General features: G+C 47.9%; 1 protein-coding gene across 1 annotated transcript in view; it reads right to left on the bottom strand.

Moving 5' to 3' along the window:
• The window catches only part of MPHOSPH9 (M-phase phosphoprotein 9), an 89,193-nt gene that overhangs the window by 28,151 nt on the left and 35,923 nt on the right, over window positions 1-25,119 (bottom strand). The window contains exons 13-16 of the mRNA XM_044275700.1: window positions 20,878-21,093; window positions 18,007-18,054; window positions 15,312-15,376; window positions 5,624-5,725 (exon numbers count right to left, since the gene is read on the bottom strand). Of these exons, the coding sequence (XP_044131635.1) occupies window positions 5,624-5,725; window positions 15,312-15,376; window positions 18,007-18,054; window positions 20,878-21,093 (431 nt within the window). The remainder of the gene's footprint in view (window positions 1-5,623; window positions 5,726-15,311; window positions 15,377-18,006; window positions 18,055-20,877; window positions 21,094-25,119) is intronic.

Raw genomic sequence — 25,119 nt, 5'->3', positions numbered from 1 at the left:
AATGGAGGCTCATATGATGCAATTGGGGGCTGCTTGGGGCTGATAGACTGCTGGAGGCTGATGAGAGACTGCTGGAGGCTGATGAGAGGCATGGGGCTCTTATCTGATGTCTAAATGAGGGTCTAATGAAAAATATTGTGTTCTTATTGTCCTCCTCTAAAACCTAGGTGCGTCTTAAAGGCCAGTGTGTCTTATAGGGCGAAAAATACAGTATATGTCTCCAAAGGATTACATATGGAAGCCATGAAAGTAGCTGTTAGGCGGGAAAGCAAAGGAATTCTTTTGTGTAGATACAGCGAAAATTTACCTACCGAAATTTTTGTTTCCTGGAGTCCGTAGGCAGCACACACCAAAGGGGTTAAGTCCCCTAGGTACAACCAGAATAGAGACCAATTAGCAAGCAATAGATTGATTAATTACATAGTACCTCCCAGTATAAAGCACCACAGAGCACACAGAGCCATGTATTGTATGCAGCAATAATTTATTAAGGGTGGGCATATTGTGCTGCCTACGGACTCCAGGAAACAAAAATTTCGGTAAGTAAATTTTCGCTTTCCTGTTCGTCCTTGGCAGCACACACCAAAGGGATTTTTAAGCAGTACTCAAAGGGAGGGAGCACTGGCCGCCAACTGTAGCACTCGTTTGCCAAAAGAAGCCTCTTCTGCTGCCTGAATGTCTAGCCTGTAGTGTTTAACGAAGGTTGATGATGTAGACCATGTTGCGGATCTGCAGATTTGTTCCAATGGGACTTGTGCCAGTTCAGCCCAGGACGAAGCCGTAGACCTTGTTGAATGGGCCTTTAATAACAATGGACACTGTAACTCAGCCATTGAGTAGGCCAACTCTATAGTTTGTTTGATCCACCTCGCTAAAGTTGCTTTACTGGCCCTTTTACCCTTATTAGGGCCCTGATGCTGCAAAAAGAGGCTTTCACATTCTCTGAATGATGAAGTGACTTGTAGGTAGAACAGAAGAACTCTTCTGACATCCAGGAGATGAGTTTGATCCTGGTCTTGAGCGTCAGACTGGATAACTGGGAGCGATATCTCCTGGTTAATGTTGGTAGTTGAAGCAACCTTGGGCAAGAAACCTGGCATTGTGCGTAGAACCACGGAGTGGCCTAGGTCTCTGAAATATGGTTCTCTGCAGGATAGAGCTTGTAGATCACTTATACGCCTTGCTGATGTGATTGCTACTAGGAATAAGGCTTTCCCAGACAAGTGTTTTATGGAAGCTTCTTCAAGCGGCTCGAATGGAGGTTTACACAAAGCGGACAATACCACAGACAGATCCCAGGATGGAATTGGAGAATGGAAGGAAGGATTAATATTCTTCAAGGCTTTGAAGAAAGTGCGGATTAATGGATTATTTGAAAACTTTCCTTGTTGCTGTGCATTTATTGCAGTAAAGTGAACCTTCAATGTATTCGTTTTCAGACCTTTTTTGAAGCCTTCATGAAGAAAGTGAATGATCGCATTTAGGGATTCTGGGTTTTCCGAGTTGCTTTTGCACCATGTCTTAAAGATGCGCCAAACTCGGTTGTAAACCTTAACTGTAGCTGGTTTTCGAGCAGCTAGGAGAGTATTGATCACTTCCGTGGGAAGACCTAGGTGAATTAAAGAATCCCGCTCAGTCTCCAAACCGATAACTTGAGGTTGTTGGGGTTCGGATGAAGAAACCCGTTCTGACTGAGGAGATCCCGTCTGGGTGGAATCTTCCAAATCCTCCCTCTGGATAGACGGAGAGCTAGGGAAAACCACGTTCTTCGTGGCCAATAAGGTAGGACCACAATTGCTTCTGCTTGGTCCTGCTGAATCTTCTTGAGTACCTTTGAGATCATTGGAACTGGTGGAAAGACGTAAATCAGACCTTCTTTCCAACTGACTGATAAACCGTCGATCGCAAATGCTTGCGTGGAGCGGTAAATGGAACAGAATATTTGGGTCTTCCTGTTCTGTTCCGTTGCCATTACATCCATACGAGGTTCTCCCCACCGATTCTCGATCTCTGCAAACACCGCCGGATTGAGACTCCATTCTCCCGGGAGCATCTTCTTGCGACTGAGTAGGTCGGCCATGACATTCAATGCACCCTTTACGTGGACTGCTGTTATCTCTCGGGTCCATACTTCGGCCCAAGCCATCAGAAGACTGCATTCCCTGGAGAGACTGCTGTTTCTCGTCCCTCCCTGCTTGTTTATGTAGTACACCGTGGAGATGTTGTCTGACCGGATTAGGACACTGCGGCTCTTCAGATGATCTTGGAAATGAATTAAGGCTAGGCGTACCGCCTTTAGCTCCCTCCAGTTGGAGGACCTTTTGGAATCTGCTGTGTTCCACTTCCTCTGCACCCACAGACTGTCGACATGGGCACCCCAACCCCAGGAGGAGGCATCCGTAGTGAGGTGAATCTGGCTTTGAGATTGCAGACTTCTGCCTTGTTGAAGGCGTTTGGGTGACATCCACCACCTGAGATGATGACGCGTCGATACTGGTATCACAAACTTCCTGTCCAGGGAGTGATAACTCTTGTCCCATGCTGTGAGGATGGCATGTTGTAGCTCTCTGAAGTGAGCTCTTGCCCATGGAACTGCATCCACTGAGGAAGTTAACCGACCCAGTAGAGACATGGCCTGCCGAAATGTTACTCTGGGGGCAGAGATCAGGTGTGAGGTCTGTTTCTGGATAGCTATTATCCTTTCTGCGGATAACCTGACATTCATCTTCTTTGAATTCAGAATGAATCCCAGAAACTTTATCTCCTGAGAAGGAACAAGTTGAGATTTTTTGTGATTTACCAGAAACCCATGATTCTGGAGCAGTAGTAGAGCCTCTTTCAAATCTGTTGATAGTTGAGCCGCAGAGTTCGCTATCAGAAGCCAGTAGTCTAGATACGGTATGCAACATATGCCTTTGAGGTGCAATGCTTCCGTCAGGATTACTGCTACTTTTGAGAACACCCTGGGTGCTGATGATATCCCGAAGGGTAAACAGGTGAACTGAAGATGCGATGTTCTGTGTTGAGTTCGAATCGCTATTCTTAAATACTTCCGATGCTTGGGAAGGATTGGAATGTGCAAATATGCATCTTGGAGATCTACCGATGCCATGTAGCTGTTCTCCTCTAATAGCGATATCACCGATCGGATTGACTCCATTCTGAATCTCTTCTTGGCAATATACTTGTTTAGGTACGTTAGATCCACTACTAGCCTCCACTTGTTCCCTGGTTTGGGTACCGGGAAAACCTTGGAATAGATGCCTTTGCCCGCCTCCATATAAGGCACTGGCTCCAATGCCGCCTTCTCTGTGAATTCTTCTAACAGTTGAAGGATCACTGGATTTGTCTGGTTTATAAGAAACCGGTCTGGAGGGATTTTTGAAAATTCCAGGACATAACCTCTCCGGATAGTGGAAATGACCCAGGCGTCGTTCGATGTGTTTTCCCATGCTGCGGTGAATTCCTTTAATCTTGCTCCTACCCGGGGCTGAGGCCTGGCGTCATTGTTCTGCGGGCTTCTTATCTTTTTTCCTGAAGTCAGGTCTCTCCTGTCTGTTGTTACGGAATCTTCTTTGCCTGTCAAACTGCTGTTTGTTCCGAAATCTAGGAGATCTTCTTCTCTGGAAACGAAAAGATCTGGAAGGCTTCCTTCTTGTTTCCGGGAATTTAGCAGTTTTGCTGTCATTTAATGACTCCAGAATTTTTTCCAACTGAGGGCCAAACAAGGACGTGGGCTGGAATGGAAGATTACAAAAGTGGAACTTTGACAAGAGGTCACCTGACCACTGCTTAATCCATATGGCCCTTCTGGCAGCATTAGTGAGAGCCAAAGAACGTGATGCAAATTTTAATGAATCCAATGGCGAATCACACAAGAATTCAGAAGCATGCTTCATAACCGGGATATTTTTTAAAATCTCTTCCCTTGGGACTCCATCTTCCAGGTCATGAGATAATTGGGACAGCCAGATCCGCAGAGATCTTGCCACTGGCACAGAGGCTAAGGCCGGTAGACAAGAAGAAGAAGTGGACGCATATGCTTTTTTCAAAAAAAACTCTGCCTTCTTGTCTACTGGATCCTTGATCAAGGAAGTCTCCTCAGATGGAAACAGCGCCCTCCTTGACAATCTGGCCACCGGAAGGTCTACTTTAGGGACTGACAACCAATCTTTACATGTGTCGTCCGCTAATTTATATGTATGTTTGAATCTGGAACTGGGATCCGGTTTCTTATCCGGTTTATCCCAATCCTGCTTTAGCCACTCATTGAGCAGCGGGTGCCCTGGAAAGGCTTTGCATCCTGATTTAGGAAAGTAAAACAGCTTGTCACATTTTGACTTATTAGAAATATCTCTACTGGATTCAATAGTAAGCTTGACTGCTTTGATAAGATCCCCCAGGTTCTCCTTATGGAACAGCATAGTGTCCTCCATATCCTCAGAATCTGAGTCTATCTCTCCTTCAGACAAGGAACTGTCAGATGATAAGGCAAACTGAGTTTCCGAGGTTTCCTGCGATTTTTTGGTTTTTTTATTGGAGGTTCTGATTTAATTAAAAACAGACGATAGCTGCTCCTTAAACCAGTGCAGAAAGTCATTATTCTGGGAGGGAGGAGACTCAGAATGAACAGAAGTGCAGCCCTGACACAGATCAGAAAAAGCATCATCTGGCATAGGTTGTTCACAATTCCTGCAGGAGCGGTGTCTGGATTTTCTTTTTCTCTTAAGAGATTCCTCTGGGGAGGCAGACATCTAATAATAGATAAGGAGTATCAGTAAAAATCATTCCTTCACCCCAACACCACCGAAGAGTGTGCACAGAGGAAGGGACAGCCGTATCAACTTATGCCAGATCTTGCTAAGCATGTTATCCCCAAACGTTCTCCTTACTTACCTCGGCAAGCAGTGGGAGTAGCGTCCTGGCGAGCGCCCATAGTAACGGTACCACGGAGTTAAATACTTCCGGGACGCGCCAGCGGAGTGCGCATGCGCGAGACGTCGCGATTCCCCAGTATCATCTCGCGCATGCGCCTCCCCTATAGCGCGCGTCTCTGCTGCCTCAACCTCAACCCACACTATGCAGAGGGAGGCAAGCAGAGAATGGAGCGAGGTGCTGCCGACTGCACTGGGGAAAACACTCTCGCGTCCATCTTCAGGGTGAGGGACTAAAAGTATCACTCCTGGCAGGGGATAACTGTGGGAGTTGTGGTCTCTTCAAGTGCCTAGAGAAAATAAAATACATGGCTCTGTGTGCTCTGTGGTGCTTTATACTGGGAGGTACTATGTAATTAATCAATCTATTGCTTGCTAATTGGTCTCTATTCTGGTTGTACCTAGGGGACTTAACCCCTTTGGTGTGTGCTGCCAAGGACGAACAGGAAATGAGAAGTCTACATCCAGCTTATACCGGATATTGCAGACTAAGAACATGTGACTATAAAGAGTATATAATTCAGAAATTTACATAACAGCACTGTCTAAAAAGTATCTAAATTTAATTATGATTAATCTTACTATATCAACGTCTTTTGTATTTTTTAAGTTATACAACTATAGAAAGCTCTAACACTATACAATCAAGTGCAATATAAAAGAGAAAAAAAAAAAAGAAAAAAACTTACTTAGGAAGGGATGTCCACATCTGGCCTTCTGCTTTATGATGAAATTTTACCATGTTGTCGTGCTCCAGTTGTTTAATTTGTGTTTCCAGTTTTGAAACTGTCCTGTTTCACCCAAAAAGAAAGCCTGTTAAATCTATATGTGATTCAGACAGACAGCAGTACCCAGCCCACCTTCAGTCACCCGAGGCCTCTACTTTACAATTTGTACATACCTTGATGTTAATTGTTATGGGGGTCATTTATTAAGACCGGTGTCTAAGACGCCAGTCTTAATACCCCTTAAGGTGGTGGTGGATGCCACAAACATATGTGAGGTGCCAGCCTCTACAAAACTTCGGCATAGCCACCACCTGTCTAAATATACACCACCTGCCTTGCTGACGTAGATTTAGACCATTTTCTACGCCTAAAACAGGTGTAGAAAATTATAAATGAGACAGGCCTGCCTGCCCCCTCCACGCCCACTTTTAGACCTCGCGTGAGTGGGGAAAAGTCGCGGATTGCAGCACAAATAACCTTTGCGCAGCAATCTACGACAGATGTACACCAAAAATATCTGTTAGTAAATGACCATATACAGTAAATGTCTGCTTAGGGTAGACTCACACAACATATTTGTTGCAGAGATTTCTGGTATTACAATTTAGTTTCAGTCGTGTGAAGTTTCTGAAGTAGATGTATTACATCTGCAAGCCCACTCAGATGAATAACATTGAATAGTCCTGTGAAAGCCCCTGGCCACATTAAGGGCCATGATCAAATGTAGCTCCTGACTCCACAGAGAATTACAAATCATGTCAGCAAAGGCCTTGACACGAATTATGTACCCATACACATTAAAGAGAACCTGAATAAGTGAAAAGGGTGGCTCACTTGCCCACTATCAGGAACAGGTGCTCTAATCAATATGATTAACCCAAACATAAAGAAGATAAATAATAGATAAGTGATTGGCACTCTCTCTGGAATCACCCTGGAACATATACTTAAAAAGATGTATAACCTGTGAATGGTCAGAAGGGCAGCTGTTATTTCCCTTCAGATTCTGTATGGATGGCTATCCGGAATGGTGGATGGACCGTCTCTACGCTAAGGGGGGGGGGGGGGAGTTTCCCTTTATTTTATTTTTTGTTCTTCTTCCCAACTTTTGTTGGCTCTTTTTTATTGTACAATGTTGTAAAATGTTTAATAAAAATGATCCGATTTAAAAATAAATAAAATATGTATAACCTTTATTGGTCCACCTAAAAAACTAAAATCTCACTAAAATATACTCAATTAAAATGGAGACCGAAATAAAGTAAAAACGAAAATAAATTATAACAATAAAAGATGAATAAATATATATAAATATATATATATATTTTTTTTATGTATGCATGTATATATACATACATACATACATACATACACACAGATGGTCTGGAGCTTGTACTATGTCTGATTGTGCAGCACTAATGAAGGTACTCCAATATATAGTGTAATTAATCCAACATTACAAACTCCTCAATTTATCCTTTAGTGGCATAGTCGGCTCTAATAAATATAACAATGTCCGTTCTTGTGACTTTTTTTTTATGACCGTAAAAGTGTAAAATGCGAAATGTTCACAGTGAAGTTGGTTTGTGTCCAAAATCCTTTGTAATTTTCGCTTACTTGCAGCCTAGAATACCCTTACTGATATTATCGCTGCATTTATTCATATATCACGGCAGTCTCACAGGGGGGTGGTAACCTGCCAGCATTACCGCTGTACGATCTGCAAACAACCACGGCACTTAGTTGACGTCATCATCCCCCAGTGCACACAAGCAAACAGAACACCATACCTGAGGTAAGATCGCTCTAAGCCGAGCGACACGTGGGACGCCACGGCAGGCATGAGTCTGAGATCCCTCAGCAACTAACTGTGAGTCAGTGCGTTACATCCATGTACATGAAAAAGGGGAGACTGCCGTGATATATGAATAAATGCAGCGATAATATCAGTAAGGGTATTCTAGGCTGCAAGTAAGCGAAAAATAAGAAGGATTTTGGACACAAACCAACTTCACTGTGAACATTTCACATTTTACTGTCATAAAAAAAGGTCACAAGAACAGACATCGTTTTTATCATTTATTTATTTGAGCCGACTATGCCACTAAAGGATAAATTGAGGAATTTGTAATGTTGGATTAATTACACTATATATTGGAGTACCTTCATTAGTGCTGCACGACCAGACATAGTACAAGATCCAGACCGTGTGTGTGTGTGTGTGTGTGTGTGTATATATATATATATGTATATATGTATTAAGGCATTTGCCTGGATTTGTGGGAGGGGCTGAGGTCCGCCTCCAGCCTATTTAGGGCACCCCCCTTACCTGGCTCCTGCACCGTCTGAGGTCTGAGCTTTGTGAGAGGAAGTCGCTTGTTGGAGTTCTGAGGAATTTACCTACGAACCGCTGATTTTCTGAGAGCTTTTGCGTCGCCGTCTGGGTCTGGTTTTGGAGCATTGCTGTTCTTTCCCAGCTTCACTCGGTTTCACTGTGGGTCGCGTTTGCCCGTCAAACTGTGAGTTATTCGTACGGGTCAGCAGGGCCTCACGGTTGCCCCAGTACCGGTTCAGCTCTTCTCATCATGACGCACCAATGTCACGGTTTCAATACAAGTCACCAAAGCATTTCTGTCTCACCTGGGCATGCATTCTATGTCACATCTGCACCACCTCCGGTCTCACACTCTGACGGCATGCGGCATGGTCTCCCCTTTTTCTGTTGATTCACACACGCTGCACCCAGGTCACGGCTTCTCACAGCGGTCACCGCCAGCTCATTTCTCAGGCATTTCTCACATCTCCCCAGCAGATTCCGGTCAGCCCCGGTCGGTCCCAGCCCCATTCCCCGGTGGGTTCACCCCCCCATCCTTCCCCCGTTCATGTCCACTTCACCAGGCTGGCGCTCTTACATACAGATAGTATGGCCCCATGCTGATGACAGAATCCTGCATATAAGACAAATCACCAAGGTAAACAATAGCCAAACTTTCCTTTGCTTGTTGCGGCCTCCTCTCCACTCGTTGTCTCACTCACGTGGGAAGACTCTCACCTCCTGACCCGCAGCCTCCTGCCTGTTGCCACTCCGCTTGCGCGCGGCCAATGGCGCCCGGCCGCGTCCTGGGGCCGGTTCTGCGCATGCGCGGCCAGGGTTCTGCGCATGCGCGGCGATTTTTCCGGCGCGTGCGCGGTATCCCGGCGCCCGCGGGCGGACTCCGGGCGCATGGGTTCGCCGCCAGGGGGTAGTCACCGATGTCGCCCCATGCGGCCACCATCAGTCAGGCCCCCCCTTTCCTCCCCCGTTCATGTCATCATCAGGCTGGCGCTCCCCGCCGCCTCCTGCGCACACCACACCCGCACACACTCATCCCCCCCCACCCCCCCCCGGTCGGCTCATTTCACCTTCACAGGGCTCACCGCGGCCCTGTCGTCCCCTCCCCGCTACCTCCTGCTGGATCACCACTCCTCCCGCCGCGCGGCCGGTGGCGCCCGCCCGCGTCCTGGTGCCTGGTCTGCGCATGCGCGGCCGGGATTCGGCGCATGCGCGGCGATTCCATCGCCGCGTGCGCGGTGTCCCGGCGGCCGTGCGAGCCGCATCTGGTGCGGGGGGCACGCCGGCGGACGACGAGAGAACCTCCCAGCACGCCCCATCATCATACTCCCCAGCAGCCCCCCCTGTTCTCCAGCATGGGCACTACCATCATCATGCAGCAGCAATTTGCATATTCACAATCATCCTCCTTACCGGTGTTCACCAGGGATTCAGCATGTCCCACGGATTGCAATGGATTTCAGTGCCAAATATGAATCTCATCAGTTGAACCGGCAGTGTGATGCATGTTTTATTCCCCTTTTGATAATCAGATCATCAGGGGACGGGAAAAAAAAAAAAACACACAATGGACAGGTGGAATGGCTGGGGCACGGTCCCTATGCGCCATCCAATTGCAGACACGCACTTTCACCTGGGCATGGCCACACGGCACGCACCGGCCCCCCCCTTTCATATCAGGCGCAAGCTGTCATTTCACGGACAACCGCCATGATCCTCCCGGTCATGCACATGTACCACATGCTTTACACTTTTTCTCACACTTTGTCATGTCTACCCCCCCCCTTTGTGTTTTAGGCGGTTAACCCATACTGTTTACACTACCGTGTAGCTGGAGTATTTTTCTTGGTACCAGGTACGTTCACCTGCTCATTTTACCAAAATCTTCCTCTCATTTCGGACGGTCCCGTTAGGGTCAGCGTGCTGGCTTTAGGGGCACCATCATCCCACTAGGTACCCCCCCCTTCTTTGGCTTCGCCAGCAGTTAGTGGTCCCGCGAGGCCGACACCCCGCCTCAGACGTACGGAGGCACCTGCCCAACGCACCATCTCGTTAGTAAGCCGCCTCGCATGTTGCATAGAGAGGGCCTCACCTGTCACTCCCTTCCCCTAGTCCTGTCTTACAGTCACCGAGAGGCCAACGATCCTGCCACTACCACGAGTGGCCTCATTATCCCCTCGCGCCAAATCATAGGTAGAGCCTCTCAAAGCCGCTTGGCAACTAGCAGGGCCTCATCTGTCACCATGCAAATGTAATTTTTCGCCGGTTCGGCCTAGCTAGCCAGCACGTTCCTGCGTGGCCTCAAATTAATCAACTTTTTTATTGTAGTATGTCACTGGATGGGTTAGAAAACTTCTCCCTACCTGGTACCCCGGCTAGATCTGTCACTGCTACTCCGGGAGACGATCTAGCCAGTCCTGCGTCCATCCGGTCCTGGACGGTTCCACGCATCACGGCGGAGTTAAGGAAACGTCACGTTCCCTTCCCTGCCACGGCGAGAAAGGCGGAGCTGTTCCGGCTGCTGCGCGCATCATCCAATCCTGGGGATGCGGGGGAAGGACCCAGCCAGTCCGGCACCGGGGACATCCACGCCATGCTGGCCTCTCTGATGACATCCATGTCAACAGTCAATGCCAGGCTGGAAAGGCTAGAGGCGGTCACCACGACCCTCTCCTTGACGGGTCCACCACCTGCAGCATCACCAGCACCGGCCGGTTTACCGGTGATCACTCCATCCACTAGCATGGAGGACCGGGAAGTCAACCCGGCACATATGATTCCTGAGCACTTGAAACGTGATATCCTGGAAGGTAAGGATGTAAACCTGGCCTCCCTTCTGATTGCCTCCCAGGACGTGGTCGAAAACACGACGTACGCCTATGACGAGGTGTCAGTTGTAGTCAAGTCCAGGGATGCCCGGCTCAATAGGAAATTGACCATTCCCGAATTCGTTTTGGCCTTCGGAATCTACAGAGAGGTCATCTGTGCGGTCCACCCCGACAGAAGGGAGGAACTCGACCTCTACTTGCACAAACTGGTGGACTTGGGCAACAAATACGGAGGATCAGCATTTTATGACTATCACAGGTCTTTTTCGGCGAAAGTGGCGGGGGCTTTCTCCCAGTACGGAGTCCGCTCCAACTGGGCAAGAATTGACACGGTCATATTTTGCCGCCACTTCGCAGGCCTTAGGACCCCAGCCTGTGCGCACTGCTCCTCCACGGCCCACACCACCAATTTCTGCCCGAACACGTCGGTCAGACAGGGCCCCTCCCAGTCAGCTGGGCCCTCCGGGGTCCCGGAGAGACTGGCCCGGGACAAACTGGGCCGGCCGATCAAATTTCTAGGCAAATCTATGATTTGCAACAATTTCAATGAGGGGTCCTGTAATTATAATGGATGTAAATTGTTACATATATGCACCAAATGCTTCCGGGCACATGCCAAATCCATGTGTCTGAATAAAATGTTCACCAAACCGTATCTATCAACCATCAACGGGCCAGTTTTTACCGCGCTCATGTCGCAGCACCCCTCCAGGCATCTCTCAGATTTTCTCATCTCAGGGTTGACAGAAGGATTCCACACGGGCATCCTGTACATGCCAACAGGCACCCTGGAGTGTCCCAATCTTTTATCCGCTCTGCACAACCCCACCGCCATTGACGCCCTCATAGCCCAGGAGGTAACAGAGGGTTTTGTGCTAGGTCCCTTCAAAACTCCCCCGTTCGCCACATGGCGCACCAACCCCATTGGCATCGTCACTGGGAAATCTTCCCAGAAACAGAGGCTCATCATCGACCTATCGGCGCCTCACGGGACGGGCAACCCCAGTCTCAACTCCCTCATTCCCTCGGAGGAATTCTCTCTACAGTACACCACCATTGACAACGCCATCACGGCCATCAGACAAGCGGGGGTGGGGGCATGGCTCAGCAAAACCGACATCGCCAACGCCTTCAAACTACTGCCGATTCACCCTACCCTGTGGCACCTGCACGGCATCAAGTGGTCAGGGAAGTACTATTTTTCTCCCGATTGACCTTCGGGTCCAAAAGCAGCCCGGCCATCTTCGACGTGTTTGCGGAGGCGTTATGCTGGTTGCTATTGAACATAGCGAGATGCCCGCTGGTTTTGCATTACCTTGATGACTTCCTATTGGTGGAAGAAAACACTTCCCCTCCTTCCAGCCTCAGAGCCACCATCAAGCTGTTCAAGGAACTGGGGGTCCCCCTCTCCACCAAGAAGACAGAGGGGCCGGACACGATCATCACCTTCCTGGGTATCCAGTTGGATTTAGCTTTGATGCAAGCCAGCTTACCGTCCGGGAAGATCCAGGACATTCTCACCCACATAGACGGCTATCTTCAACTCGGCACCTGCAACCGCAGAGAACTACAGTCCCTGCTGGGCTCCCTGAACTTTGCCATGCGCATCATACCCCAGGGTCGCTCGTTTATTTCACGGCTGCTGCACCTCTTCCCCTTGTTCCGACACGACTCACACAGATTGTCCCTGGATGCCCAAGCTGCAGCGGATCTAGGTATGTGGAGGAGATTTCTGTCCACCTGGAATGGCAGGAGCTTGTTTCTCCCTCAGCTGTCGGACTCTTCCCCCTCCATCTGGTCAGATGCGGCATCTACCACAGGCTTTGCGGCCATATTCGGGGACGACTGGCTGTGGGGCGGCTGGCCTCCTGAGGTCCAGGGTTTGGAAGGATTCTCCACTACCTCAGCACTTTTTGAGATCTATCCCATCGTAGCAGCTGCCGTGGCATGGGGTCATTTATGGGCAAATCTGGCGGTCCGCTGCTACTCGGACAACCAAGCAACCTGCCAGATCATAAACAAGGGTCGTTCTAAATCCCTCACAATCATGAGGTTCATGCGAAGACTCACTTGGCTGGCCGCCTGCAATAATTTTTTCTTGCATTGCTTCCATGTCCCGGGGGTGTGCAATTCGGCTGCTGACAATTTGTCTCGCTTCAAATTCCAGGCATTTCATCAGGATCTCCCGTCAGCATCACCCACTGCCTCCAGCACCCCGTCATTTCAGCAACTCATTCTGGACTAGAGGCCATCATGCGGCATAGCCAGTCTTTGGCCCACCTTTCACTATCAGTCAATACACATAGGACATACAACAGAGCGTTCACGCTTTTCAACAGATTCCTGGTAGAACACAACATCACGCACCCTTTCATCATGTCGTCTGTTTTGGGATTTGCTTCCTTTTGCCACCTCAAACTCAAAATGTCATACAACACCATCAAACTATATCTCACTGGCATCCAACATCACATGCTAATCTTGCACCCTAACTACACCAGCTTCATGGCCTCCCACCAAATCAAAACAATACTCAGAGGCATTCAGAAGACGGAACCCGCGCGTCCAGCCCAAAGGCTGCCCATCGACAGTCATGTCTTCAAGGCGTTATCCGACCTGCTGGACGCCACGCCTTTTGATTCAAATACCAACGCTGTCATCAAAACCGCAATTTACTTAGCCTTCTACGGGTTCCTGAGGCCCGGGGAATTCACTACCACCTCCACGTCCCAAACCTCACCTTGTCTCCTCGTCTCCCACTTATCCAAACACCTGGATCACTACATCCTGACCCTACCTCAGTCCAAGAGTAGTCAGCATTCACCCGTCAACATCTCATATTACCCCACGCACAACAAATGGTGCCCGGTGAGGGTACTGGACACCTACAGTCAGCTTCACAGGTTCCTACCCTCTCAACCGCTACTCCAAGTGCATGGATCGGTGCTCACCACGACCACCTTCATGATCCATGTCAGGTCTTTTCTCACCCAACTGGGCCTAAACGCTGGCAGCTACTCGGGGCACTCCTTTCGCATTGGAGCGGCATCCACGGCCTCCAGTGCCAACATCCCTACCCATGTTATCAAGAAATTGGGACGCTGGAAGTCGTCCGCATATGCGCGGTACATTCCCAATCCAGCGCATGAGTTAAGAGTGGCTTTCCAAAGCTTGTCGGGTTGAGCTGTGTACATGTTTTATTGGTTACAAATAAACTGGTTATTTCCATTTTTGCCCTCTTCTTTCTTAGGCCTACCTCATCCTCGGTTTCGGCACACCACAACCGACTGCATTTCTTTCCCTGCATTCCAGGGCTCTTCTCTGTACTACCGTAAGCACCTAACACAAATTATATATATATATATATATATATATATATATATACACACACACACACACATATACATACATACACACACACACACACACATACATATATTCATCTTTCATGGTTATCATTTATTTTCATTTTTACTGTATTTCGGTCTCCATTTTAATGGAGTATATTTTTGTGAGATTTTAGTCGTTTTTTTTAGGTGGACCAATAAAGGTTATACATATTTTAAAGTATATGTTCCAATGTGATTCCAGAGACAGTGCCAATCACTTATCCATTATTAAAGAGAACCTGTCACCACAAAATGCAATCTGCAGGCAGGATGTTAAAGAGCGGGAGAAGCGGAGCAGATTGATATATATGTAGTTTGATGGGAAAATATTCAAAAGCTCTACTTTTTTCTGACTTCAGTTGCACACGGGGAGGTGTTATCAGTGATTGATAGCATTCCGTGTATAAGTGTGTATACAGAGATAGCTCTTAGTCATTGATAACTGTACATGGGGGTGGTAAGTATAGAAAGACCAGAGGTTTAAATGTATAAATTACAGGTTTTACTGAATCTCTTCCCACAAAACTATACTACAATCTGTACAGCTCCTTCTGTTCTAAACCTGGAGCCTGTAAATTGTACTGTGCTATATTACAATGGTGGTTCATGGCTGCAGCTGTTTCATACTCATGGGAGCTGGCTTCCTGTGTGTGAATTGGGGCTATTGTTCATGTATATCTCCTCTGTTGTAGTACTGCAAGGGTTAACATCTAGGTTCTTGGCATCCACTGGGTCAGCAGCCAATCACACTGGGACTATTCCAAAAGGCAGTGGATTAGTGGCTCCCCTGCAGCAAAGGCCAGATCTCTGTAGCGGGGTTAAAGGGTGAAAACCAAGGGACAGCCAAGATAATGTCTTCATGACTAGCCCAAGGTCAAACCGGTTTGCTGGCACACTGGAGCCACATCCACATGATCCATGGTGATAGGTTCTCTATAACATACTAATATATTTATAGCTTGTATTCTCTCCGCATATTTTTAGGCAAACCAGTACTGAAGCCCAGCTGAATAATGTATGAAGGTTTTTCTTAACTAATGGTTTTCTGACTATCCTGTATTACTTTTCTTTTTCTTTTCAATATTATAAAAAAAAATTACCTTCTGAGCGCATTCACTTCACTATGTGCGTCACATAATTTGTTCTCTGTTACACCAAGAGTATCCTGAAAAGAAAAGCATAACATAACACCTATACTCCACGTATGGATAAACGTGATACTCCAGCATTCTATGTGCTGTAAAAACACAAAATTTTAAGTGTCAATGCAGAATATTAAAAGTTTTGGTCGGTGGGGTCCGAGTGCTGAGACACCCACCAATTGCTAAAACAAGGTGAGAGAAGCACTCACATAGCATTCTCTCTCCTCACTGCTGGAGACAAAAGTGAGGCATGCTTAACAGAAAGTCAATGGGCCTGTCTTGATTCTGTCGTATGATCTTTATTTTTTATTGCTTATTTTTATTATAGGGAAGGGAGATTATTAGAAATTTTTTATTTTTTTTTACTCTGCCCAGGTGCCCAGAACATGCGATCTTCAGACTGCTTGCCCCAAAGACTACAATGAATTACCATTGCAGTGTATGAAAGATTCAATACATTCCTATGGAGCCCTGCCACCTGCAGGCATCCATAGGAATATAGCTGTGGCAGGTCTGGTAGAATCAAGCAGGCCTCAGGCTACCACCACGAATAAACGGCTTCTCCGATCTCTGCGTGGGGAAGCCGTCTGGGCCCCGGGAGCACAATGCTTCTGGGGACAGTCGCCTTAGGTGCCGTTGTTACAATAGACATCTGAGGGGTTAAGTGTCTGCAATTAGCGTTATCACCCATTGCAAACATTAGCCCTGGGTATCTACTTTGTTGGACAAGTTGTATTTTTTTAATGGCAGCATTTCATTTGCCATACTTGTATTGGAAAACAAAAAAAATATAAAAATTCTTTGTGGGGTGAAAAAACAAAACAAAAACACAATTCCACCAAGGTTTTTTTTGTAGTTTTGATATTACAGCATTCACTGCGCACTAAAAATGACATGACATCAACTAAATTTGTTGCTTTTATTTTGTTTTACTACTTTAAAAAAATAAAAAATATAAATTAAAAAAAAATACACATTTTCTTTGCATCACAATTTTCTGACACCCATAACTTTTTTTTATATTTTTGTCTCCTGAGGTGTAGGAGAGCTTTTTTGTGGGGCATCCTCTAGGTTTTATTGATACAATTTTGTGGTACTTTGGGGTAAAATTTTTGGGGTGGGACAAGATGACCAAAAAATGTCAATTCATGATTTTTTTTTCCTGTTACGGGGTTCACAGTGCAGGTAATTATCTGTAGTCTGCTGGGTAATCTAACAAGTGTCCAATTCCCACAGTGCCGTTTGGCTCACACCTGCTGTATTTTAGTATTTTTTTTATTTATATTCAGGAAAATAGTCTGTTTATTAAAAGGGTTTTCTGGGATTTTGATACTGATGACCTAGCCTCAGTATGTGTCAACCTTAAGGTCGTACAAGACCTTTGGAGAAAATGTAACTTTTTTTTCTTTTATAGCCAATTTCTCCTGTAACTGGAGCTGAAATATTAGCCCCTGTTACAGGGGGAATACAGGCCCCAGAGAGGTTGTACAATGTTGAACAACCTCACTGCAGAACTGATCTGGGTCTGGTAAGACCCAGCAGCTTGTGCACACTGATGACCCCTAATGATCACATGACCACTGGAACCGGAGCAGGAAGTGGCATCACTGGTTCCTGACCTTTGTATGCAGCGATGGGGAAGACTGAGACGGTAAAAAAAACATCCCTGCCTTCTCTATGGCAAGCTTTGGGTCTGTGTAGTACGTGTACGTTTAGAAACATCTGTACATCTGTGCAGAGATAAGTTCCGACCACCTGGACAAACATAGTCAATGGGCAGTGGTATAAAGCCGACGTCATTATTCTTTTCACCTTCATAAATTGGTGAACAAAAAAAATGTATCTCTAAGGGCTCTTTCACATCTGCGTTATAGTCTTCCGGCATAGAGTTCCGTCGTCGGGGCTCTATGCCGGAAGAATACTGATCAGGATTTTCCTAATGCATTCTGAATGGACAGTCCGTCCTTCAGGATGCATCAGGATGTCTTCCATTCCGGAACGGAACGTTTTTTGGCCGCAGCAAATAGCGCAGCATGCTGCGCTTTTTGCTCCGGCCAAAAATCCGGAACACTTGCAGCAAGGCCGGATCCGGAATGAATGCCCATTGAAAGGCATTGATCCGGATCCGGCCTTAAGCTAAACGTCGTTTCGGCGCATTGCCAGATGCGACGTTTAGCTTTTTCTCAATGGTTACCATGGCTGCCGGGACGCTAAAGTCCTGGCAGCCATGGTAAAGTGCAGTGGGGAGTGGGGGAGCAGCATACTTACCATCCGTGCGGCTCCCGGGGCACTCCAGAGTGACGTCAGGGCGCCCCAAGCGCATGGATCACGTGATCGCATGGATCACGTGATCGCATGGACACGTCATCCATGCGCATGGGGCGCTCTGACGTCATTCTGGAGCGCCCCGGGAGCCGCACGGATGGTAAGTATGCTGCTCCCCCGCTCCCCACTACTACTATGGCAACCAGGACTTTAATAGCGTCCTGGGTGCCATAGTAACACTGAAAGCATTTTGAAGACGGATCCGTCTTCAAATGCTTTCAGTACACTTGCGTTTTTCCGGATCCGGCGTGTAATTCCGGCAAGTGGAGTACACGCCGGATCCGGACAACGCAAGTGTGAAAGAGGCCTAAAAGGGAAAGTCTCTTACCTTTACTCTTTCATGTTCTTTAACAAGTGATTCATAGTCCAATAAAAGCTGAAAAAAACAAAATGTTAAACGAAAGGTCTGCAGCAGCAGAACTTTCCCCATTCACAATCGTTATCAGCTGAAAACAATGTAAACGTGGAGGATACAAGCTTTATGTTGACTGGAAACTAAATCTGCGTAAATGGTGGACTAATAATTTCTGTGGTTTTGCTAACATTAGATGTACCTCCAGAACTGCTCACTGCGGGAACTCCTGTCAAAAGTTTCTATATGACTATGGGAGATGCAACAAGTAGATCAGGTGGTACTGTTGGAGAGTCAATTGTGTGACACTGGAGGCTATCAGCATTGTATGTTTGGCTGTACCATCCGACCTGCTGGTTTTGTCTCCCATGGTCACATTTAAGTTTCTGGTAGGAGACACGGCGGCCAGGAGCAACTGGAGGTACATATGTAAGACCCTTTAATTTAGCACTGCAAGCTATACCTTAAAATACAGTTAACAGCACAATTTTTGTAAGGAGGAGTGATCGATATCTGAAACAAAAGGGATCATTAAGAGTACGACTACACAACATTTATGTTGCACCAATGTCCCACAACATTGTAATGACAGTCAATGGTGTCACACTGCGACATGCTGCAACTACTACGCGACAGTCGATCAAAAATCCAACTTGTGCGACACCATTGACTATCTTTACAAAAAGGGTCGTGCAACACTGCTGCGAAATAGTGGTGTGACAAACATTGTGTAGCTGAGCCCTTAAAGAGAGAATGTATAACAGGCAGATTTGACTTCTCTTTTGTGAATCCACACCTGGTTTTAGTTACAAAATTGGATTGAAAAAAGCCTGAATAAAATTTGAACACATAAGGGCAACCTCAGGGTACTGTACTACACTGCGGTTTTTCCGCATGAATATCCGTGCAGAAGAACCGCAAGTAATCTGCATCGTGTCCAGCCACCCTTACGGTATGTTCATACCCTGTGGAAACGCACCAAATTGACAAATTGTTTCGGCAGCATGTAGATGAGAATTGTTAAAAACGTGTACACTTTACTCGTACTGTAAAACGCTGTAGATTATCTGCATGCAAATACACGACAGAAAATCTGCAGTGTTTCCACAATCTGTGAACTTACCCTTAGAGGACAAGTAATAAAAATTATTAGTGTATACTTGAATGAGGGAAAATAACTTTGTTAATGTGAATTTCTACCTTTTTATTCAGTATTTGGGTGCAGTCACACGACCGTAGTTTTGGTCCACATCTGATCAGCAGGATAGACGCGGACCCATTCATTTCAATGGGCCCACAAAAAATGCAAACAGCACACTCTGTGCTGTAGGGCTGCAGCTAACGATTAGTTGAATAATCGATTAGTTGCCGATTAATTTCTACGATTAAGCGGGAAGAACGACAAAATTGCAAAACAAAGAGGTTTATATGATTTTACTTGAAAAATTATGTTCAAAGGCTATATTAAAACAAATTGTGGACGACACTTATGGGGGGGATCTGTGGACGGCGCCGTTATGGAGAAGGGGATCTATGGGCGGCGCCGTTATGGAGAGGGGGATCTGTGGGCGGCGCCGTTATGGAGAGGGGGATCTGTGGGCGGCGCCATTATGGAGAGGGGGATCTGTGGGCGGCGCCGTTATGGAGAGGGGGATCTTTGGGCGGCGCCGTTATGGAGAGGGGGATCTGTGGGCGGCGCCGTTATGGAGAGGGGGATCTGTGGGCGGCGCCGTTATGGAGAGGGGGATCTGTGGGCGGCGCCGTTATGGGGAGAGGGATCTGTGGATGGCGCTGTTATGGAGAGGGGGATCTGTGGGTGGCGCTGTTATGGAGAGGGGGATCTGTGGGTGGCACTGTTATGGAGAGGGGGATCTGTGCACTGTTATGGGCATAACAGTGCACAGATCCCCCTCCCCATGATAGCAGTGCCATACACAGACACCCCCTCCCCATGATAGCAGTGCCATACACAGACCCCCCCCTCCCCATAGCAGTGCCATACACAGACCCCCACTCCCCATAGCAGTGCCATACACAGACCCCCCCCTCCCCATAGCAGTGCCATACACAGACCCCCCCTCCCCATAGCAGTGCCATACACAGACCCCCCCTCTCCCCATAGCAGTGCCATACACAGAGCCCCCCCCCCCTCCCCATAGCAGTGCCATACACAGACCCCCCCCCCCCTCCCCATAGCAGTGCCATAGACCGATCCCCCTCCCCATAACAGCCCTGGCCCCGCTGCAGTCGGACTAATCACTGCATCTTTATTTTACCTTTAACAATGACCCTCCAGTAACAAGCAGAGCGGACGGAGGCGTAACGTCACTTACTCACGTGACGCACCTGCTCTGCCCACTTTATGAATGAAGGAGGCGGAGCAGGTGCGTCACGTGAGTAAGTGACGCCGCCGTCCGCTCTGCCTGTTACTGGAGGGTCATTGTAAAAGGCAAAATAAAGATGCAGTGCCCGCCCGCCCGCATAGCAACGAATCGGCAATTATTCGATAACTGGATTTGTCGACAACTAATCCAGTTATCAATTATAATCGATTACATCGATTAATCGTTGCAGCCCTACTGTGCTGTCCGCATCCATATGTCCGTTCCGTAGCCCTGCAAAAAAGACAGAACATGTCCTATTGTCCGTTTTGCGGACAAGGATAGGCATTGTTACAGTGGGTCCGCAAAAAAAAAAAACTGTAATTTTTGTAGGTTCGCTTTTTGTGGACCATACAATCCATACGGTCCGTGGAATGCACCCTTAAAATGTATGCAAACCCAAAAACATTGACTTTCCTATGAGAGGAAAATAAACTGTCAGGCGGTTGCAGCTGTTTGAACTTACGTCTTGAAACATTTTATGCTCTTGTTTTATTCGTGCTTCTTTGTCATCTGACTGCCTAATAGTCTTCTGAAGTGATTCTTCAACTTCTTTGAGTCTGGACTGTAATCTGCTAATGGCATTTTCTTTTTCTTTACTCCTTGCTCTCATTTCCTCAATTTGTTCTTGTAAGTCCTTTGAAGTGCCAGTTGCCGTGTAATACCGTTCCTTCCATTCAGCCTAGGACAGAAAATGTCTTTAGACAACCAACCAATATAAAACCAAGGCTATGTTCACATCTGCATCCAGGGATTCCTGTAGGAATATCCATTTAAAGGAGCAGTCTGGGAAAAACTGATGCACCGTGTCATGCCAAGAGAAGGGTCTGGGGGTGAGCATTTCACAGTAAAAGTGGTACCAGGACTGTTACTGACAAAAACTTTTTTAAAGTAAGCATATCGGCATGTAGGGCTGGTGAATGAAAAATAAAACTTTTCATGTGAAAAGCTACTTTTTTTTATGTTAGTGAGATTTGAGGTGCACCATGGAAGAGGCTGCTCCATTGAGTGCACCATCCCTCTGCCAGTAACCCCACCCAGGGCCTCACCCTTTAGTCTGATTGACACTCTCCGGACTTCATTGCCTCATCACTCCTTTCTGGGAAATCTTGTGGGGAGCCATGAGGAATGGTAAACCAGGGAGTGTCAATCAAACTAGAAGGGGGAAGGGGGGGGGGGGCGCTGGTCAGCCTTACTGGTGGAGTGATAGTGCCCAAATGGAGCAGCCTCTCCCATGGTGCACCCAAAACCTCATTACCATAAAACATATAAAGTTGTCTTCTGGATTAGAGGACCGGATTTTCAGAAACTGGTCTCTGCATGATAGTATTCCTACTTTAAAAATGATTTTAGCAGTGAAAGACTCCATTAAGTTGCTTAAAGGATAACCGCCATATTTTCACTCAAAATTAAATGTTCATATATGTTGTTGCTGCAGTGGTGGTAATCCATAATCACTAATCATTGTGTTCACATACCACTTGTTTAATAAGATTCCGTCCATAGCAACCGCTCCTCACAAGACTTATTTCTGACTATCTTCTCAAGATGGCCACCGATACCCTTACCCTGAGGCTAAGACCTCCCTCCCTAACTACCCAGAATTCATTCAGCTGATCTCAGGAACGGGCAGCCTCACCGCAACCAATTGGCTTTCTCCAGACTTAAACACGCCCTCTTCCTCCTGAGTAGTTGATTCTAATCGTGAATTTTTATCGCAAATATTGGCACTATCCCGGTCCGACCAGAGCACGCATGCAGCGTTCGGGACTGCCCACTACTACGTCCTCAGTCTTCTGTATATAGAAGATAGGAGACGGAGGACACCTAGCAACGCTGTCTAGCCGCACCACTGAAATGTCTGGGGGAGGAAAGAACATGCTGCAATTACTAGGTAATTCAATACCTATACAAAAGTATTAACTAGGGAACTAAGGTAAACTTAGTCAGACCAATCCAATTACATAAAAAAATTATATGACAGTTACCCTTTAACACCGAACTCGCACAGCGCTACTGTTCTCTCCATATCAGTGTCGGCCACATAGTCATGCCCCTGGTTGGCGGCTGCATAGAATGGCATCACCTACCACATGGCTCCCGTTCTATAGGTTGGGACCCCTGATCTACACCAGTCTTTTGGATACAAGAAAAAATGTCCCTTAGGCTACATTCATACGACAATGAAAAATAAAAAGCCACTAAAAACGGCAGTCTGTTTTTTCAGGGATACTATTAACCTACACAAAGGCTGTTCTGTCAACTAGACAGCTACAATTTCCACTTGTACAGCATCCAGAATAGACCAAAACAAACAAGTGGAAATAATGTATCAAAAAGGAGATTTTTGTGAAACTCACCTGTAAAATCTTTTTCTCGTCTTTTCCATTGGGGGACACAGACCATGGGTATAGCTTAGAGGTATTACTAGGAGGGACACTATGCAAAACGAAACTCCTCCTCCTCGGGCTATACCCCCAGACACCTCCAGGAGGACTTCAGTCGTTGCAAAAGCAGTAGGAGAAGGAGAACTGAAAAAACCACAGTGGAAACCATCACACCAACACACCCTGAGCATAAACGAAAAAAGTGGGCGGGAGCTGTATCCCCCAATGGAAAAGACGAGAAAAAGATTTTACAGGTGAGTTTCACAAAAATCTCCTTTTCTCGTACATTCCATTGGGGGACACAGACCATGGGACATCCAAAAGCAGTCCATGGGGTGGGAAAAACCAACACCGCCAGGAGAAAAAACGTCCAGCCGTTAAACGGGCACCACGGCCTGCAATACCCTGCGCCCAAGGACAGCATCAGCCGAGGCCAGCGAGTGCAACTGATAAAACTTTGTGAACGTATGCAAGGACGACCAAGTGGCAGCCTTACACAACTGGGAGGCGGAGGCGCGATTGCGTCTGGCCCAGGAAGCTCCCACTGCCCTTGTGGAGTGAGCGGTAATCCGTGACGGGGGAACCTGACCACGAGCGCGATAGGCCGCAGCAATAGCGGAACGGATCCACCGCGCCACAGTAACCTTGGAAGCCGCCAGACCCTTACGAGACCCCTCGGGAACCACAAAGAGGGAGTCCGAACGACAAAAGGAGGTGGTTGCCCCCAGATACACTTTCAGGGCCCTGACGACGTCCAGGGAGTGGAGAGCACGTTCCTTGGGGTTCGCCGGAGAAGGACAAAAAGAGGGCAGGACAAGATCCTCGTTAAGGTGGAACGGAGAAACCACCTTGGGCAAAAAAGAAGGAACCGGCCGTAGCACCACCTTATCCTGGTGGAAGACCAGAAAAGGCTCCTGACAGGAAAGCGCGGCCAGCTCCGAAACCCTCCTGATGGAGGTAATGGCCACCAGAAAAACCACCTTCCAGGTGAGGAAGACTGGGGAGACCTCCCTCAGAGGCTCAAAAGGCGCCTCCTGAAGGGCGCGCAGGACCAGGTTAAGATCCCAGGGGGGTAAGGGAGGAACATACGGAGGAACCGAATGCGCCACCCCCTGCAGGAAGGTTCTCACAGGCCCCAAAAAGGCAATAGACCGTTGAAAAAAGACCGCCAAGGCCGAAACCTGACCCTTCAAAGAACTGAGCGACAGTCCCACCTCAAGGCCGGACTGTAGAAAGGCCAGCACCACCGGAACAGAAAAACGAAGCGGTGGAAAACCCGACTTCTCACAAAAGGTTAGATAGGCCCTCCAGGTGCGATAATAGATCCGCGAAGAAGCCGGCTTCCGAGCTCTGATCATGGTTCTCACCACTGCATCAGAGAAGCCTCTCTTCCTCAGGATGTAGGTCTCAACAGCCACGCCGTTAAACGCAACTGACGTGAATTCTGATGGAAGAGCGGTCCCTGAGATAGAAGATCCTCTCTGTCGGGAAGAGGCCACGGAACGTCCGCTAGCATTCGGACGACGTTGGAGAACCAGGCGCGGCGAGGCCAATCCGGAGCGATAAGAATGTCCGGTATCCCCTCCGCCTCGATCTTGCGCAGCACCTTCGGCAACAGAGGAAGTGGAGGGAAGACATAGAGGAGGTCGAATCGCTGCCAAGGAGACACCAGCGCGTCCACTCCGCACGCCCTCGAGTCCCGAGCGCGGGCCAGGAACACCGGCACCTTGTTGTTTAGCCGGGACGCCATTAAATCCACGTCCGGACGGCCCCATCGGCGGCAGATGTCCTCGAACACCTCCGGATGTAGGGACCACTCTCCCGGATCCACCTTGGTGCGGCTCAGAAAATCCGCCGTCCAGTTGTCGACGCCCGGAATGTACACCGCCGACAACACTGGAACATGAGACTCCGCCCATAGGAGGATCCTCGCCACCTCCTGCATCACTGCCCGACTGCGCGTTCCGCCCTGATGATTGACGTAGGCCACAGCCGTTGCATTGTCTGACTGAACACGCACCGGCCGAGCCGCAAGGAGGGAAGTCCAGTGGGAGAGGGAGTTGAAGATCGCCCTTAGTTCCAAAACGTTTATCGGAAGACGGGATTCCTCCATCGACCAGACTCCCTGAACTGTGAGGTTCCGGAGAACGCCTCCCCAACCGATGAGGCTGGCATCGGTGGTGACTATCGTCCAAGAGAACGGAAGGAAGGACCTCCCTGATGAGAGATTCGGCGAGGCCTGCCACCAAGGGAGAGACAACCGAACTTGCCAGGACAGGCGGACGGGAGCGTCCAGACCCCGAGAGGTCTTGTCCCAGAGG

The sequence above is a fragment of the Bufo gargarizans genome, chromosome 1 (assembly GCF_014858855.1).
Source record: "Bufo gargarizans isolate SCDJY-AF-19 chromosome 1, ASM1485885v1, whole genome shotgun sequence".
NCBI lineage: Eukaryota > Metazoa > Chordata > Amphibia > Anura > Bufonidae > Bufo > Bufo gargarizans.
Note: the sequence above shows the minus strand (reverse complement) of the source record. Positions and strands in the feature narration are given on the sequence as shown.